At 37.0% G+C, this 20071-nt stretch overlaps 1 protein-coding gene across 2 annotated transcripts in view; it reads right to left on the bottom strand.

The window, feature by feature from the left end:
• Nucleotides 1–20071, bottom strand: part of CDH7 (cadherin 7) — an 82822-nt gene that overhangs the window by 42749 nt on the left and 20002 nt on the right. For both annotated transcript variants that reach the window (XM_005423328.2, XM_031058852.1), the window contains exon 3: nt 61–355. In XM_005423328.2, coding sequence (XP_005423385.1) covers nt 61–355 — 295 coding nt within the window. The remainder of the gene's footprint in view (nt 1–60; nt 356–20071) is intronic.

Below are 20071 nucleotides of genomic sequence, written 5' to 3' on the forward strand. Positions count from 1 at the left end.
CTTTTAAAAAGGCAATAGGAACAAATTTCCCACAACACCAACAGTGTATTTTACACTTACCCACAGGAGACATCTCAGGAACTCCAGCAGTGTAGGGACCATCCAGAAATTTTGGCTCATTGTCATTGATGTCCTGAATCTTAATGACGAACTCAGACTCTGGCTCCACGGGTTTATTAGTCAGCCTATCTAGAGCTTGTGCTCGGAGCGTGTAGTAGGCCTGCTCCTCTCGATCCAGCCTCTTTGTAGCATGAATATCCCCCGTGTTCTCATCAATAATGAAAATGGAACTTGCCCCTTCGCCTGACAAGATGTATTTGATGGAACCATCTCCTTTATCAACATCAGAGTGAAGCTGGTGAAAAATTGATGAGAGATGAGATTAACTTACAAGAGAGTCAGTGGCATGGAGATATGTAAAAAAATAATTCCTGTGTTGAGCAGTAGTACATGAAAATTTATTGTTCCTGGAAATATAAACTGAATGTTATCACACACGGAATGTGTGTGACCATTACAATCTGTAAATTTGCTCCTTTTAGCACAAAATCTTCATTCTTTCCTACAAAAAATCTCACTCTTCTCATGCCAGATTTTTACAGGCAAACACATACACATGTATGATCATAACCATGACTTCATTCCTGTCTGAATTTAATCACATTTCTCTCTTCAGCTTATAATCCTTCTGAAGGGTGAGACTTCAAAGAAATGGCAGTATAAACTTCATGTCAGTGTGTGTTTGCTTTTGTGTTTATTTATGTATTTTATCAGTGTTTACTGCAGAGAGCAGTAAACTATGTCAAATATTCCTCATGAGGGAAAGCAGCAGGTACTTATCTCTCCACTCTCATGACCAGTGACAGAATTCAAGAGAATGGCATGGAGCTAAGTTAGGGGAGGTTTACGTTGGATAGCAGGAAAGTTTTTCAATAAAAGGGTTGTTGGGCACTGGAGCAGGCTCTCCAGGGAAGTGGTCACAGCACCAAGCCTGGCAGAGTTCAAGAAGCATTTTGACAATGTTCTCAGGTACTTGGTGTGATTCTCATGGTTTCCTGTGCAAGGCCATGGGTTGGACTTGTTTATCTTGATGGGTCCCTTCCAGCTCAGCATATTCTATGATTCTATGAAAGGAGGTAAAATGTACTGGTTGATAAATTGCTCACTACTATCTGATGGGCCTGTAACTTCAATTCCTCACTTCCATATCTTCCTTTTCATGATCTCATTACAGAAAAATGCAGACTCTGAGAAAGACCAAGGTGTCCTGGCACTTTTGGAAGTACACAGCGTGGAAAGCCAGGTGTGGTTTCCCTGGGGCTACTTGTAGAAGGCACACAAGAAGTACATTTCAGCAGGTCAAAATGTGTCTTCCATTAGAAAAGCAAGATAGGTTTACAGAAAGAAAATGTTTTTCCTCATCACTCAAGGTATTTTAACTTACAGAGCAGAATTCCACAGGTTTTCTACCTCTTTTACATTCGCCAAGTTTCATCTTCCTGCTAGAGAACACAGACTCAAACACCTATTACATACTTCTCAAACTTGCATCAAGACTGTAATTGATCTGGATATCATGTTATAATAACATGCACATATGATATATTTAATACTGTACAAGTGAAAAGAATCCCAGTAAAATTTAAAGTACTTTCTTGCTTGTAAAAGTGGATTAATTTGTAAATAGCTGAAGATAGTGTTAAATATGCTTGGGTTTTTCTATCTCATATCTTCTTTGTACCTGCCCTAATTCCATGTTATCTTGAGTTTGGAGGTACATTCACTGACATCACCATCTCCACCACAATTTCCATCACTAACTTTTTTTTTCTCTCTGTTAGGAGTATCACTGTAACAGTATTCACTTCCCAAATACATGCAGAAAATTGTTATCTTGGGCATGACTTAGCACAGCTGCAAAATATTTTCCTATTTCAGAGGGGAAGTATTCATGCTCAGTTCTGAATTTTTCAGCTGGATAAAAAGCTGCCTATTTGTTACACATTATTTCACTTACACTGTTTGGACATCTAATACTTATGCAATTACAGTGCACTCCTCTCTTTTAAGACAGAAATGGAATCCGGAACTTTGGACTGGATTAGAAAAACAGAAGTAAGGTATCTAAATCAGATTAGCTACATTATTTTGAAATATGGTTTATCCTTATTCTGCTGCTACCTAAATCCAGAGACACCTAAAGAAGCCTAAGATTTCTTTGGTGGAGTTCCCCGAATATTTAAAGCCCTACTTCTCTGCACACCCAGGAATAAACAGTGCTGACACTGAGCAGGCCAAGGTAAAATGGATCTCACATTCAGGCTCTTTCGAGATCCACAGCACTGAGTATTCCTCAGTCCCAGTGGCTGGGGTTTATTGAACAAACCATACCTCTGTTCAACTCACACATCTGAGAGCTGGGGCTTTCAATGATTTTCAAACTTGACTGGAAGAAGTATCCATCTTCCCTACAGAGGAGCAGTGGCCTGTGCAAGTAAGAATCTGTCTAACTTGTCTTTGATTTTGTTTGACCTTTTTTTCCTTCCTCTTTCTTTCTCTAATACCTGCTTCAGGGTGCATATGTATCCTGTGTGCTACAGAGGAACTGTCTGTGTTTCCCTACATAGCCAGAATCCTACAGTCTAGACTGACATGCTGAATATCACATTTCACAAGAACTGAGGTTATGGGATACAAGAATTCCATGCCTTTAAGTGTTTTCTCCATACCCCATATTCTAGCTGGTCTTTCTGGGGGGGCTGAGACTCTCACATTCTCCCTGTAAAGGCTGTTCCACCTTTTCTGGCACACCTTAGGATGGATGCTAGATGAGAGAAAAGCAGAGGACACCAGCATACCCAGCATTTCATCAGGCAGAGCAGTTTTCTGAATGTCAGAGATGTACAAGTAAATGTCTTCAAGCAGAGAAAGGAAAGTTTGCACATCTCAGTTGCTGAGAGCAGCACAGTGATGTCCCATGGTGATGGAGCTGAGCCCATCAGCACACCACAGTGCTCTAAAACTGCAGGGCTGTGCAGCCTACCTTTCACCTTGTATCTGCATCCTGCCCTATCCCAAATAACTAACCAGCACTGCTTTGAAAAAAATTAAAAAGAGACCTTCAGGGGAGAGACCAGTAAATCCTTGAAGATGTACTGAGCAAGGCTTTCACATCCCAGGGAAAGGAGAAATTCTGTAGTTTCAGCATTTCCCATTTGCTCTCTCAGTGGCTTACTGATTAACAACACATTGTTCTTTAAGGAGTTCCACTTTGAGGTCCATAAATCTCCTCATGGATTGCACTACAGTGGCTGGTGACCTGGAGTGAAATGCTGAGCAGAAGACTCTTTTTGGAACAATGCCTTGGTAAGAAAACTGCTACCACATGGATTAGTAAAGTGATTAGTGAGGACCTTTGTTATTCCAAGGTTAAAGCTCTGGAACTGCAAACTTCTTTGCATCTTTTATTAAAGCTTTGTTCTACTAAGCATTTAAAACTGTGCTGGCCCATGCTCAAATTAGTAACGTACCATTCTCTACCTACTTAACCCCAGGAAGGTGATATAGCTCAAGATTTAGTTTATCTTTGGCACTATGGAACGATCAATTCAGTGTAAAGCACTCTAAAGAGATTTTTTCAACATTTCCATATGCTTTTTAGAGGAGATCTGAGAAAACTTAAAAGTACAGTATAAGAGAACAACACAAAAAAGAAAAAAAATGTACTTTGCTGAAAATATTGAGAATTTTGATGCAGTTTTCATGTCACTTATATTCCAGTTTCACACAACATAATTCTTCCATACAGTGATCTTCAAAGTCATTAATGCAGAGGCATCAATGCTCTGTAACTATGAACAAAATTTTTGAATTCGAATGTCCTGTATCATGTTCACAGCTCTGCTACTAGCAAACATGACTGCAAGCTACCGTGGTTCCAGCTATTTAATTTAACATCATAGGAAGTGAGAAGTACAATTTTCCATATAATGTTGGCTTTAGAAAACACTTTGTATATTTTTTGCTGTTGTCAGGTTTTTTGTTACTTTTGTTGTTGTTTTCAGGTATTCTTTGCCCCTTTTTTATAGAAGAAATATATTAAATAATAAGACCTGGGATTTTTATTTATTCTTGTTATTAATTTGGCAACAATTATATAGGATGATATTAGTCCTCAGGACAGTAGTACTTTGCAGGAAGATTCCAGAAAGCATCTCTGGCTGTGCCATCTGCTAGCTTGTCTTTCATTCCTCCCACTTTCTACAGGGCCATTCTAGTAGGAGACAGAACTATGTTCAATCTGTAGATGCACATGGGGACTATTACTTCAGAAGTAGAGAGGCTCAAGATAAAGTCACTTCCAAATTGTTTTTTCAAGAGACATGGAGGATTCAAGGATTCACTGGGTGAATCTCATCTGGTTCCATTCTGGGTCATTCCAGACAATTCCTCTTTCAGAATCAGTTTGCCATAGATATTGTAAATAAAACACCCTGTTTTCAGAAAGAGGAATGGTAGAGACAGAGCATTTGTATGCTTCCAATCCATTTCATCCATTGCCACCTCCACACAATATCCATAACAGTGGCTCTCCAGTTTGCCTTGCCTTTCAACTTGCCTTATTTTCAGTATAAGATTCATGATCCAGTTCTTGTATGCTGATCCTACAGCTTTTTTGTTACACACTGAATATATTTAACATGAAGATTCTAAGAGTTCTGGATTTGGGTGATCCCTGCATATACAAGAGTACATGAGAACAGGAAAGTGAAGCAACAATCCTCTAGAGAGAGAGAGATGATGTATTTTTTACCAGGAGGATAACTTTTGATGTGCTAGGAAAGTTAGCAGAGAGCAAACAGATCTAATAATAAAAGCCACATAAGCCTTGTTGAGGCAGAGGGACAATGTACATAAAACGTGAACTTTTTCTTGTTCTTTAGAAGATAATTTATTGTTGACTCTGAACTCAAGCTAAAAAAGCACTTAATCTCTTCAGGCTCTGAGTTTTAGAAAATACTTGCTGGATATGTGTGAGAGCAGGCAGCAGTCAGCTTCACTAAAGAGCAAAGGTGTTATTACCTTAACTCTTTTCATAAACCCAATTTTTTCTCTGATTTTTTTGGCCCTACAGCAATATAGCTTACTCTATTGTCTCCCCTAATGCATTTATGTCTATGTGGACTTTTAGGCTGTTAATTATTCTAGGGAAACCTACATAAAAGATTTTTCAAAATTCTCAATACTCAACAGCTTCTAGATATTGCCTATTTTAAAATCTGTACAACTAAAGATGATACCCTTTAGTATTACTTGCCATTAAAGTAATAAAGCAGTATTTCCAATAGAGAAGGAGACTAATTTTTCTCAGTAAGGAGAGATATTGCAATGAAGTATTAAAAGCATTTAAAGTACTAAAAGCAGCTTATCTGCCCACTACTCATCTCTTGTATGTCTGAATGGGAGGTTTGCTCTTTTTCTGATTTTCAGTTGAGGCTCCTTTAAAGCAGGTGCAATGTTCATATGCCTCTCTTTTCTGATTTATCTTCCTTAAAGATCTATCTTTGCTTTTGCTTCTCTCTGTGCCAGCATGGTTAATGATTCATTACAGAGGTTATAGATTATTGGTGAAGAAGAAAATCGAAGGGAGAACATGAGGAGCTGATGGTTTTTTGACACTAGCAGAATGACAGAAGCAATGGAGATAAAAGAGATGGACAGGGGAAACATCAGATGCTTCAATACAATCTAGCTTCATTGCTCTCTAAGACCATAGGAAATGTGTCCTCCTTTGCAGAACTGAAATGTTTTCTCAAGGAGGATTTGCCTTGTCTGCACCCCTTCCTTTCTCTCTACGAAAGTAACTAGAAAGGGAGGAGAGGAATGAAAACTACCTCCTCCTCATGCCCTGTGCAGCATCCATCATTATTTGTGATATGGAACTGGCGTAAATTTATTCCTGCCTCCTCACAAAATTCAAGGAGGCACTAAGAATCAAAAACAATGATGAAAAAGGAAAAAAAGGACTCCAAACCAGAAGCAATCTTCTTGTCCATTTTATAATCACAATTTACTATCACAAAACAAATGAGAGCAGATTGCAGGAAGAATAAACTTTTCTTCATGCCACCTTCTCCCCTTCATCCTTTCTGGGAAGACTTAAAAAGAGTATATAAAGATTAAGTATGTAATTTCTAAAAGGCTAAAGAAAGCTGGTGATTTGAAACAAAACCACCATTTTTCCATTTCTATTAATTTTGGTCATCACAACAGCCAGGTCTGTTCTTGGAATTTCTTGGAGTCAATATTTACTATGGTTACACATACAAAGTTTTCAAATCCCTTCTCCCCTTAGATTATCATTGTTAGTATGTTTTTTGTGATGACTCATAAAGTACTATATATTTATAGGGGTTTTATCTCCTTTTCCTTTTCTTTTCTTTTTCTTTTCTTTTCTTTTCTTTTCTTTTCTTTTCTTTTCTTTTCTTTTCTTTTCTTTTCTTTTCTTTTCTTTTCTTTTCTTTTCATGTAGCAATATATTTCTCAATTATCAGGATAACTAATGGCTCAGCACTGATGCTTTGGAACAATTTCAATGCAGATAATATATCAAATATATATATATATATATTTATCAACTAATAGGATAACTAAGGGTTCAGTGATGGTGCTTTGGAACAATTTCAATGCAAATAATAACTAATATTCAAAATTCAACCTAGATGATGTAGTTAACATTTCAGTAAAATCTAATGTGCACACATACCACATTTCTGCAATATCTAAGGGCTTCACAAACACATTGGTTACTAATAGGATCATTGTTTTCAGAGGGAGCCATGAAACTATCATTCTTGTAAACTGAAACCATATTTCAGTATCAACAGCCTAAGACATCTTTTTAAATTTATCTTTCAGTCTGATTACAGAAGTCATGAGGGAAAGAAAAAGATTCCTCAACATTTTATTGATGTCAGCAAAGGCCTGTGATTCATATAATTGACTTTATACCCAGGCACCAGTGAAAGTATTATTCAGTAGGTAATGATTTTCTTATAAAAGTCTATTCTCCAAGAAATGTTGAGAAAGTGATAAAGGAGCTCCTGGAGGGCTTTTGTTTGCTTTTGGTTTTATTAATTTATGTAAAACTATAGTATAGGCCTAGGCTCAGAAAGAAATATGCTGGTCTACATTCTGTGCTTTCAGCACAACAGATAATACTGAGGACAAGAGATCAAGTCAGTATAAACGGCTATACCCAAAACTCCAACACGTTTAATTAGAGTTTGAACAGAAGGAATCTGCTTGTAATGCTGCCAGAGTTTCCTTGTCTCAGCAATGTTGTCAGCATAGTGGGGAACCAGCACAGACAACGGTGTCACTGTGGCACAATTTGCCATGTTGACATACTGGCAATTTCATGCACTGTTTTGTTGCCTTCAGACTTGCTCTTTGTCAGGCAAGCGCAGAGACAGTCACGAGGGAATACAACAAGGTCTCATGCTGCAGACCACAGTATAACCACGTTATATTTATCTAACACAAGGAGTTGGTGACGGGGTTGCTAAAAATCTGGTCAGCCCAGACAAGAGATCTCTTCTGACTTGATTTAAAATATCCAAAACAGTGTCTGGAGTGCTGAGAGCTGACCAGAGACCTAAGAACTTCTGAGATAATTGAGGTCCAGGACATTTCAGAGATCTCTTCACATTCAGCACTGACCCTACAGACTGCCTGAACTCAGACTGCCTCTGAATCATATTTTGTTTTGACACAGGTAATACCATAGTCCTAAGAATGACCACAAGGCAGATATATATCTGCCCAGGATCACCACAAATGCAATGAGGTCATCAAAAACTACCTATCAAATGAACCCATTTCAGATTCAAGGTAAAACCAAGGCACATCCCTTTGGGAGTATCAGTTTTCATCCCACAGATTGTCCTCAATAGTCCTCCTGCAGGCAAAATGTATGACATTTGATGTAATTTGAATCTTCAAGACCTTCATAATTCAACAGTATATAAAACCAGTGAGAGTAAAGCTTTGTCTACAATCAAGGTAATCAGTCATTATTAAGAAAGCAGAGGATGAGGCAAAATAAATACAAATGTTTAACAGGAGAAGAGGGGGAAAAATCAAATAAACAAATAAAAGGTAAAAATATTTAGAAGCTGAAAGCCAAAGTGAATGAGAACATGGATACATCTGAAGTGCAAGAATAGTACTTCAGAGTAATGTTGTATAGCTTTACCAGCATCTTCTTTTCATACACTGCTTAATGCAACAGCAATTTAAAAAAATGATTACCTGAAACTGGTCAAGTGTCATTTTACAGAGGATGTGCAATACCACTACTCCAAGTGTACGAAAAAGAGAAAAAAAAGGACGTAAAAAAAAGAAAGAAGTTGAAATTTAAATTGCCATTGGTTTCAAAGTCCTGAGATCAGAGGAGGAAAAAAAAATAAACATGATTCATGGGCTGGGAAAGTAGCATAACTGTCAGCTAACTTTGAGTGAACTAGGTATTTTTCTTTAGAAAAACAATCCTCAAACAATCGTTAATTCCACTGTTAATGCAGTTTTTGAACTCCTTTTTTGTTCCAGAATGTAGATTCCAGAATGTTCCAGTTTTTTCTTAGGCAAGAATCTAAAATAGTAAGAATTTGTATTAATTTACTTATGCTCTTCCATCATCACACTTGGAATAAGCAGTTAGGTTTTACAATTCCCTCTTTCCTCTGTATTGTTTCCAAAATAAAATTTCAGAGATACTGGTGGAAGAGTTTAGTTAAAACCCTTATACAGCCCTTATTCTTTTAAATGGTAGATCAGTGCTTCAGGAGGATAATAATCTTATCACCTCGGCCACATGAAGTGAAGTGAATATTTAATTTTGCCAACCTTTCAAAAATGGGGGTTAAAGAGGAAAAGGAACAGTGAAACTGCATTTCCTTGATGGCTACTGTTCAAACAAAATTCAAATTAGAAGTACTAAAATTCTAAATCTTTCAATTCATAATATTCCAGTTAGCATCTAAGTAAGCCCTCAAGGCTTCTAGGTTGAAGACAAAGTTCAGAAGAATAGTCCCCCTAGGAATAACTGATACTGTCATCTAAAGGCTAGTGAGTTGAATAATTAATAGGAAATACTGAAAACTTGATGTGATAAGAGCATCCATGTCACAATTCTGTGATTTTTTTTTCTCTTAATAATACTCAGCTATGTCTGTAGTGTTCCCTCTCCTCATGTATACTCAAATAATGTAGGTCTTTATATAGACTGAGATTGTATATCTATACATACATTTTAGTGTGTGTATGTACATGTACACATGTATACACACACATGTACCCTTCCCTTTTCTGTCCTTTCCCAGTCTCTGCAGCTGCTGTAGTCACAAATCTGTGCCTTTTCCACTCCCCAGTTTTAATAAGAACACAAAATGCCCTGTGGCGACAGTGAATTGTGTAGCCAGCCCATTAAGTTTACTGCAGCTACAGGAGGAACTCAGAAGCAGCTGCTGCTATGGATGGAGCTGAGTGGGCATATGTAGCTGGCTGAGTATTCTTGAGGAGTTTTAATGGGCCATCATCATGACATGTCACTCCCCAAAATGACTGTTTGTCATTCACTCTCTTAAAAAGACAGTTTGGTAGCTTTGGGAGGTAAAAAACCATCTGCATACTGTGCATCATCATGTACTAATTGCATAATATTTATTGGGGGTGGGGGGACAGCAATACTGTATTGTAGCACCACCAAGAGCCTATAGATAACATAACACGTTCATAACAAGAAGTGCAAAAAAGAAGACCTGCTTTCCCCTCATGCACAGGCTTCAGACTTTTCAGGAATCAGCTTTCTAGAATGGAAACAAACCACACTGTTTGCAGACAACATGCACATTGGAATCCTTACAGAGCCTTTCAATATTCAGCATTGCGTGGGGTTTTTGGTTCAGTTTTTGGTTTTCTCTTTTTTTTTTGGTGGCAGTGGTGGTGGTGTTTGTTTTCTTCCCCACACTACCCTCAGTCTATCAGCATTTATTCCTAGGAGTACTCATTCTAAATAGCTCAGTAAGAAAACCAGAATCATTGATAAACCAACATAGGCTGCATTTGCCATCTGACTTACTTTTTGTATAAAACCAGCTGGTTTTTGTGCAAATAGATATAATTTTTGATTAAAGAAACCAATGATTCAAACCTCATTTATACAATTAATTTCCTAATACAATTAAATAATGTGAAAAAACCACCGCAGTGAAACTCTATTTACAAATTCCTGAGTCTTTACTCTTACTAGCTCTATTTTGGGTCTTACTTCTTCCCCAGGAAAGGGCCTAAGTTCACTTCCATACATGCCAACAGCATTTCCACATGATCCATATCTATTCTTAGTGCACCAAACAACTTGCTGTTATATACTAAAGCGATGGATTTGTTGGTGCAGTGGTTTGATTTATTTTGTTGCCAAGAATCACTGAAGCTGTAAGACAAAATTCCCTTAAAGTCACTACACTCTATTTCAGCAGTATAATAAACTTGTTTCAAGGATGCTTCCTTCCTGCTTTCTCCACATATGGCTTTTACAAATGTGTTCAGGGTTTAAAAATGTAGCATGGCAAACAAATACCAAAGTTCTCAGCATACTTCACAGAAGAATATCTCTGGGCTAGCAGATGTTCATGGGCTTGAAAAGTTTATGCATGTGTAGCAGCTTGCAGAAAGAAACTTCTCTCATTCTTCTTCTCAAATTACTTCCTCACTATACGTGAAATAATAACTGTTTGCACAGTATTAACACACATACAGTGAAGTACTGTTTCTTGAGCATTTTTCTTGAATGAAGCACATACATAGGTGCACAAATATATAAATTTATAGTAATATGAATATTTTCCCTTCTTATACCACTGTACATACTTCTATTAGTTTATTTATTTTTTTTACTTACTTAGTTCTTATGACCAGCAATGCATGCATGCACTATCCCTTATATCACAGAAAGAAGGGAGAGTAAATTAAACAAGAAAAGCAGTAACAGAATTTATGTACCTTCTATAATGAGAAATTAATGCTTTTACTTTTTTATCTATCCTTGAAAACAGAAATGAGACATTAGAATACAAATATGGTAATTGGAAAGTTGTTTCTCCCATAATGCTTTTTCTACTCAGCCATAATAATTTGGGACTAGGATTTCAACCATGGAAAATGGGAGCACATTAGAGGATCTATTTTTTCATCTCTAACTCAGTAATCTATAGAATTATCTGTAACAGCACTGCACAGGAAAATAATCATACACACTTCTTGTTTGACTACCATATCAATAATACCAAATTTACAAACAAACATTCATTTGGTTTTAAAGTATTTTCTGAGATATGTACTTATACTGAATATATTTATTTTAGATTGGAAATTATACCTCCCATATTGTCTCTTCTTTGTCAAACTACTGATCTATAGTTTAGAGTGATTATCCTCTTTCTGCTTCAACTATCCAAAATAGCTTGCAGCATTGCTTCGTTGATAATGATTTTTCTCATAGGAACCTGCTTCCAAAGAACATTAGTACCAAGGAATAGACACCCAGAGGGTGTAGAGCTTTTTTCATTTGCCTTCGTTTTGGTTTTATGTTGTATCAATTCCTCACATTTAATTTGCTTTTGAAAGTTTAATGCTACTAAAGATCAACTCATAATCTTACCTTGTGTGTTAGTTGGAAGCGCTGACAAACTGAGAGACTGGAAGACAATGGTAAAATACCTAACTGTAAAGCAGTGTAAGTAACTAGGGTTAAGTGTCTGGAGTTTATAAAATACTGGACTACCTAAGAGAGTATGATCTGATCATTTTAATGGTTAAAGACTTGTAACACAGAAAAAATGTAGTTAACTGGGTCCATGTACTCACTAATCTTTAATTTCCTGAAAAAAACTATGGACTTGTTAATTAATATTTAAAAACAACTGTCAGAACAAAACAGAATTTACATGTTGGTCTAAATACTAATTTTAATTTTTAGCAGACATGATAGCATAAACATCAGGATAACAGTACTTGTTGTGTTTTTCTTCTTGTTTGAAAAAAATTAAACACTTGATGCTGACTTTCAGGAAAGATATATAGTCAAATTTAAATTGACAATTCTCCATATGAACAAATTTGTTAAATGTTATAAAATATTTCACACCACCCAGGTACTTCCCAAAGCATTTTCACAAATCTAATCCATAAGTCTTCTCAATAAAATCAATAGGATTACTCCTAGACCTAAAGTGCAAAATTAGGATTTTGACACAAAGCCCACATTAGGTATAATTAGTACCTTGGAAGGCATGTTGTGGAGAAAGTCACAAGTGCCCAGAGCTGACAGTGGGTCAAGGACAAAAGTCAGTAACAGAGAATTTAAACACAAAATTTTACTATAGCATTTTTAAATGAGTGAATTATTTCATATGAAAAGGGCAGGAATAAATACCTAATAGTATTCTTGCTCGTATGACAATGTAAGATGAAAAACCAGTGCATGGCCAAATAAAGTGGAGAGTATTAGATGCCTTAATGTAGGCACTTATCATGTGTCGTAAAATGAGTTCAGGTAAAAAAGAGCAAAATAATCCCTTGGTTAATTTGTTATCATAAACCACAGGTTACTGTTGCTAGTGTGTTTACATTTCATTTCGAATCTCTTTTAGAGTCTGGCTTGATAAACACCCTAATATTTCTGTTAATGCTTTCCATTAACTACTGTGACCCATTTCTAACTCTGCAGTAAATATAAAAGTAAAGGTAAAACACTGAATGATAAATAAAGTGCTCTTTTTTTCAGCAGACTATAGGAAATTTTTTTATTTTCTTTCCCCTACTATTACGCATTTCACTGAAGGTAGCTTATCACATTGAATTTTACCCAAAAATATTTCTCAAGTCCATCCATCCACCCATATATATATTGGCTTGTAATTCACAGCCCATGGTTCAAAATTCACTTCCAAACCTAGGGAAATTTAACCTGGTGCTACATCAAATTAAACCTGGTTTAGAATTTTCTAAGTTAGGAAATCATCCTTATCCATGTGGATTGTGTCAGGACTTGCTTAACAGTCAGGAAAACTGATACTACGCATATGTCTAAGTATCTTTTTGAAACAGCCCCTTAACCCCTGCTCTAAGAGGAAGGTTGCTTTAATGAACATGTGTGTCACATATGCCTAATTATAAGAAGCAGCATTGAAAGATTAAGAGATTTCCTTACATAAATTCACACAGTAGCTGTTCAGTATTCAGAGCAAGCTGAAGCAGAGTATGCACAGTAAATATGGACACTTGAAAGTCTGCTTGAAACTGTTCAGATCATTTAAAGGGATCCTTTGTGGACAGATACTTTAAGTTTGATTTCTCCCTACCTTTTTTTTTTCTTAACCATTCAAACTTGCAGGCCTGCAAAGATTTTCCAATATAACCAGGCTGATCTCAAGATAGTAGTTCATATCTTGATAGGCATTTAAACTCCACAGGATTAAGGGCTGGGAAATAAATGCTTTTAATGCCCAGGTTTTCTGCTTGTTTTTCAGAAAATATTTGAGGGGGAGGATAATGCCTTATTCAAACCCATAAAAAACTGCCTTAACATGAACAATACTAGGTTAATTGCAAATCCTCCCAGCTTAGAAGGATTTTAACAGTTCTGTGTAAAAGGCAGTGCTCTCCTAGTGCCTTTTTCTATGCTGGTGTTTACAACAAGTATTTAACAAAGAAAATCTCATCAAATTTCTCTGCAGTCATTATACCTCGTTTCCTTAAATCATATTTTGCCATTTCAGATGATGAGAGAAGATATTTATGAGGTAAGATTGAACTTCACTTGTATTTAAAAAAAAAAAAAAAACAAAAAACAAGGTGATGAGATTTGCCATATACAATGATACTGAGATTTTTTTCATCTGTTTTCACCATAATATATTCTTATTGTATTTCTTACTCATTGCCATTAAATGCTGGTGATACAGTCAATGGATGTGCCACTGATAAACAAATTTTGAGAAAATAGTGAAATGAAAGGTGTTTTTTTACACTGCTCATGTTTACTTGCTGAATCTACCTTAAAATTCAAATTGTGCAGACTTGTTTCTAATTCTGTAAGCTATCTGGATTCTGCTGAAAATTTTAGTGACTTCTTTCAAAACTGATTTCTGAGGCTTCCAATATTTCACATATATTGAGAATTTTCAACTTCCATAGAGACCTTTCTGATTATCTAAAACAACATGTCCTTTGAACACTGTAAAGGACATGGAAAAGGGTGCATAATTCAAATGTTTACATGGCCTCTGATGAAATTACAGCACTTTTACCTAATGATCATTTCCTTGTTGACCCCCTTCTGAGAGAGCTTTGGTTCAATGAAAATAGTGCACACAGTGAGCTACTTGTGAGAACACTCCCTGCTTCTGAAACATTGTGGTGAACATGAAGGTACAGGAGTTACTAGAATTGTGCATTCTGTTAGATGCAAACAGGATCAGTCATCTGAATTTACTTGCCTCTATCTCAAGTGTTGCAACTCAAATGACTGCTACTATTTTCTCTGTCATACTACTGGTGTACCATCAAACATCTCCGTAAGGGATCTTTTATTACAGTATCTGATTGTTTCATTATAGTATCTGATCCATTTTATAACTAAATCTGAAAACAATTAATTACTCTTAGAGATTAGAGTTTAAATCACTGTAATACTTGCCCCCAGCATCTCCAGGACTGATCTTTGCTAAGTTTCGCTTGACACAGCATGTAAACTTCACTACCAGATTGTCTGAGCGCTCTCAAAGCTAATTGATCCAATTTGCATGTCTCATCCTGGCAAAATTGTGCATCATTTCTATCCTCTTGGACTAAGTGATCACAATCTAATCACTTTGTATACAAAACAGATGCAAAGTTTCCAGCTCCCTTGCATGCATCCATATTAAAGCAAGTCTAATTCAACAAACAATCTGATCGTTTTGTATTTTTTAAGATTACTGTCTCACTGATAGGCCTTCTGTCACCAATTGTAATGTTCAGAACTTTATACTGAGGGCATTTCCACTCTTGTCTCATACCTTCTGTGTGGTCCATTAAAATGAGCATTTCATTTAAGGAAGTCCCCTTAGGGAAGTTCTATAAAGCTTGGTGCGAATCAGCACAGATCCGTGCACTGAAAGAAAGGTACAATTTCTATTAATTTAGGGTCCCGTAGTTTTAAGGGGAAAAATAATTAATTATATCCCTATTAATTGGCCTCTGAGCTTTCTACACTAATAGATAGTGCCAAAGTTTATACTTTTTAAAAGAAAAATGGTATTTTCAGTAAATATTTTTCAAATAATAATTGCTTCTGCACATGAAGATCTCTTATTTATATTATTTTCCTGTACATTGTCCCTTCAAAACTACACAAGTTGTCATATAAACACAATAGCATTTTAGTTAATAGTTATGTTGTTCACAAATAGTTGAAAGTTACCTTGTGAAAATAGCACAAATAAGAGCTTCTGCAAAGAAAAGTCACAAGCAAATTAGTCAAACTAATGAAGTGTCTACACACTTCACTAAAATCAAACTTTTTGAAGTGGACAGAAAGTTCTATTTCCTAATCTCACTAGTGATTCACTGATAGAATCTATATTCTCTGCCTGTCTCTAGTTTATATGCGAGTTCAAATGTTGCTGCGTTTCTTCAGCCACACTCTTACCACATATTCCAATCTGTTGAATTCATTGTTCAATAGTACCCCTTCTCTTCTGGGAGTTTGTAGCAGGCATATTTTTTTCCTACATACATCCTTTTTATCCCTTCTTCCACTTTTCTGCTCTCCATTAATCTCTATTCATATTTGCCCAATAAAACTCATGAGAAGGCAAAGAGATTGTTTAGAGATTTTTAAAATTTGTTTTCAGTGAAGAATACCTTAGAGACTCTAAAGCATGTTGTTCACAGACGTCATCAATCACTGGTGGTCAGTGTTCACAACAGCTCAAGATAAGGAATACCCTTCAGTTTGCTCTGCAGCTACTTTTAAAACTTGTGGAAGACTAGAAGGTAAAACCAGTGCCTATGTAAGAGACCAAAGGAACTAGATTACACTATTAAATTATGTATTAATTTTTGCCAAAGGCAAAGCATGCCAGTTCACTTATAAAACAATGCTTTTGTGTCCATATATACACAAAAATATTGGTACAAGTGGAAGGATAGTAGTTCAACAGCAAATCTAGTGAATTAAATATTAACTGGTAAAAACCAAAACTAATTAATCAACCAAGCCAATTTAATAATTAAAAAAAATGCATTGGGACAGTAAACAGACCTTCTATTAGTATGCAGCATGATAAAAAGTAATAGCATAAAACCAGCAATTCCTTTCTTTGTCTTGCATTTCAGACTCAGCGGACAGGTCATATGCAAGCTGTTCATTTTGCAATCTTGGTTGAGTCTTTTCCCTGGTTACAAAAGCAAGTGAAGCCCCTACTATCTTCAGATTCTGTTCTAATTTTAAAAATGTAGGGCCCCATAGCTTACAATAGGATTTTGCAGGTGTAAGTCAGTACACAACAAACAAGTCTGAGGATGACAGTTTGCTATCTCTCAGCTGTGTTAGCTCAGCAGGACTAATGGCAATAACAAGTGGGAAAAAATTATCACTGGAACAGGCAGGTGTGACTCACACATAGAATTCATCTACTGAGTAACACAGTATAATTTTATGCTGTCTCTTTTAAGAGCAAATTTTCTGCTAGTCTGTAAACCATCAGACACATATTAAACCATCATATTGTTTGTATGAGTTTCCAAGCCAATGTGAAGACTCAGGGCCCTGAGCAGCCTTTGCCATATGACAACCTATTGCTTCTTCTGACACTCCACCCTGAAGGTGTTTAAACACTGAGATAAAAGATTTAACAATGCTTTTGTGGAGCTCAAACTTACAGGAAAACATCAGGGAGGGCCTACTGATTACTGAGACATACAACTTCAGGAATATATAAAGAAAAACTCTTACCTTGCCTTAAAAGACATCATTTATTAAGTGATGTTATCGTCTGCCAAATATTAAGTAGTACCTTAATGTTTAAGAAAATCTACCTTATTTTATTGCACTAGTTCTGTTGTAAACGAAAGATGCATTTTGATTTTGAGCATACACTAAATGTACTGCTCATCCTCAGCTGTATCCATATTTTCACCAGATTCAAGTTACTATGGAAGAAAAAGCATCTGGTTTCACTCCATGACTCTCCACAATGTCACACATACAATTTCTGCTGAAGTTCTCTTATCAGTAAAGGTTATTTACAGGTAAAGGAATGGTTGATTCCAGGAAAATTTGTGATATTGCAGGTCATTTTGTTCACTCTAATAAATTTAACTCTTCTAACCTTGAAGGTGAATGTCTCCCCTTTATCCTGCTAATTATTTTACAAAGTAATTTTCCAAAAAATATAATCTGAGACAAAAATTGTTAGCACATCCTGCTAAAGCCTCAAACTCTGTTCCAAAATGATATTTGCATTTTAAGTATAATACAAAGCATGCATCAAAGAATCAGAACTGGAAGACTGGCCCCTGTCTAAAACACATATGACAACATAATTTCAGAAGCAAAGGTAAATATCTTCCCTTTTTAATATGGTATATAGATACAGACCCTTATATCTTTAAATCAGAAGGATCTGTCATCAGGGTGGACGTCTTAATCTTTCCATCTTCCTCACAGTCTCATTTTCTGCTTGGCAGGTATTTTGGAAGCCTGACAAAGCACCTGGGCCCTCAGTCTGTATCATCCCACGCATAAAGCATTCATTGACTTCACTTTGTGCTACTAGAAGTAAAATTGCCAAAAAAAACCAAAAATCCAGAAAGACAACTTTGTCATCAGACTAGCAGAATGGACCATCATTGTCTACCCATCTCTGCTTACTAAAATAAGAGATGAATGGAAATTGTTGAATGTAATACTGTGACTTAGATAACATGGAACAGCATCTAATTTTGACAGGACATTGAAATTAGTCTGCATGAAAAAAAATCTCAGGCAGCCTGCAAACAGATGGAAGGAAATATAGTTACATGAAATGATCAATGTCAAAATATCAGTCTAGAAGGAAAGGTGTCTACTAAAGTTCTGAAAACCACGGATAACATTATTTCATCCCTTTAGCACCCAAGAAAAAATTGCTTTGTAAGGTGTGAGCTGCCTTCTTAAATGGTAGACCAGAGAACTCATAATTTTGATTTTTGGCTCTTAATTTGGAAACAGTCTGGACATGGTCCAGTTACTTCCCTGACAGCTGCACATATTTGCATCCTTCCATCCGTCTGCTGAGAGCTCAGATTTGCTTGGACTCCTCCAGATCTTCATGTTGTTTTTTACATATCAGTGCTTTATCTTGACCCAGTAATTCTTGGAACCTCTATGTATAGAATGCTATTCTGTCTTGTCCTGGGCTGTTTGGCACTCTGCTGTTCATATTTTAGGCTTTTTTTGAACAAATTCCAAATTCTCTAGCCCTCTCCAGTAATGTTTTATAAGAAATATTTACATCTTTCATTTTCTATTCATTGCTTCCTTAGTCTCATGAAAGAAGCATAAAAACTTGTTCTACTAGGTTTTTGTCTTGATGATATTTGCTTTTGATGTCTTGTATCACAGATTACCTTGCTTCACACAGCATTTTCCTCTTTTGATTAAAAATGAACTTTACTTACGTTTTTTGTCTCTTTCAAATACATCTGCTAGTTAACAGACCTACTCCCCTGTATATTTCTAAAACCTGGCCACCTGCCCTCCTTTTCCATCTGTGCTAACATAACCAAGTCAGGTCTGCTTTCTAGAACCCATGGGGTGGATTGAGGTGACCTAAACCAATGTGTGATCCATACGGATGCATACAGCTTCTTCAGCAAAGCGCATAGGGAATCAAGACCTACACTTAAGGTGATCCTCACCTCAATCCCTGTCCTCATTTAAAAGACTATTGCTATCCATGTGGATGACAACAAGGGGATCTGGAGTAGTCAGCATGGATTCACTAATGCTAAGTCACACTGGACCAACCTGATTGCCTTCTGCAATGAAACTGCTTGGAGGGATGGCGGCAGTAGATATTTTCTACTTTGACTTCAGCAAGGTTTTCAGCACTGTCTCTCTCAACATCTTCATAGGCAAATTCAGGAAGTGTGGGTTGAATGAGTGCACAGTGAGGATAACTGAGAACTGGCTAAACAAGAGGGCTGCAGTCAGTGGCTCAGGGTGTAGCAGGAGGCCCATCTCTAGTGGTGTTTCCCAAGGTTCAAAACTACACCCACTATTTAACTTATTGATCAATGTCTTGGATGGAGGGGGAGATGTGTCCTCAGTAAGTTCCCTGACGATACAAAGCCGAGAGGACTGGCTGATATCCTAGAAGGCTGGGCAGCCCTTCTGAGGGACCTCGACAGGTGGGAGAGATGAACAGAGAGGAACTGTCTGCCATTCAACAAAGGCAAGTGCAAGGTCCTGCCCCTGGAGAAGAATAACCCCATGGACTGGGACAGACAGGGGGTGACCTGCTGGAAGGCAGCTCTTTGGAGAAGGACCCAGGGGTCCTGGTAGACAACAAAATATCAATGGGCCAGTGTGTTCTTGTGGCCAAGACAGCCAGTGGGATCCTGGGGTGCATTAGGAACAGCATTTCCAGTTGGTCAAGGAAGGTGATCCTGCCCTTCTGCTTAGCCCAGGTGAGGCACATCTGGAGTGCTGGGTCCAGTTCTGGACTCCTGTGTACAAGAGAGAGCTCCTGGAGCTCCATGGAACTCCTGGAACAGGTCGATGAGAAGGCAACAAAGATCCCTAGGGGACTGGATATTCTTTCTTCCAAGGACAGGCTGAGGGAGCTGGGCCTGTTCAGCCTCAAAAAGAGACAACTGAAAGGGCCCTCCCCAATGTCTACAAGATTCTGAAGAGAGGTGTTGAGAAGATGGAGCCAGATTCTTCAACAAGCAATAGAACAAGACACAGCAGGCAGAGATG

This window comes from Geospiza fortis, unplaced genomic scaffold (genome assembly GCF_000277835.1).
Source record: "Geospiza fortis unplaced genomic scaffold, GeoFor_1.0 scaffold100, whole genome shotgun sequence".
Taxonomy (NCBI): Eukaryota; Metazoa; Chordata; class Aves; order Passeriformes; family Thraupidae; genus Geospiza; species Geospiza fortis.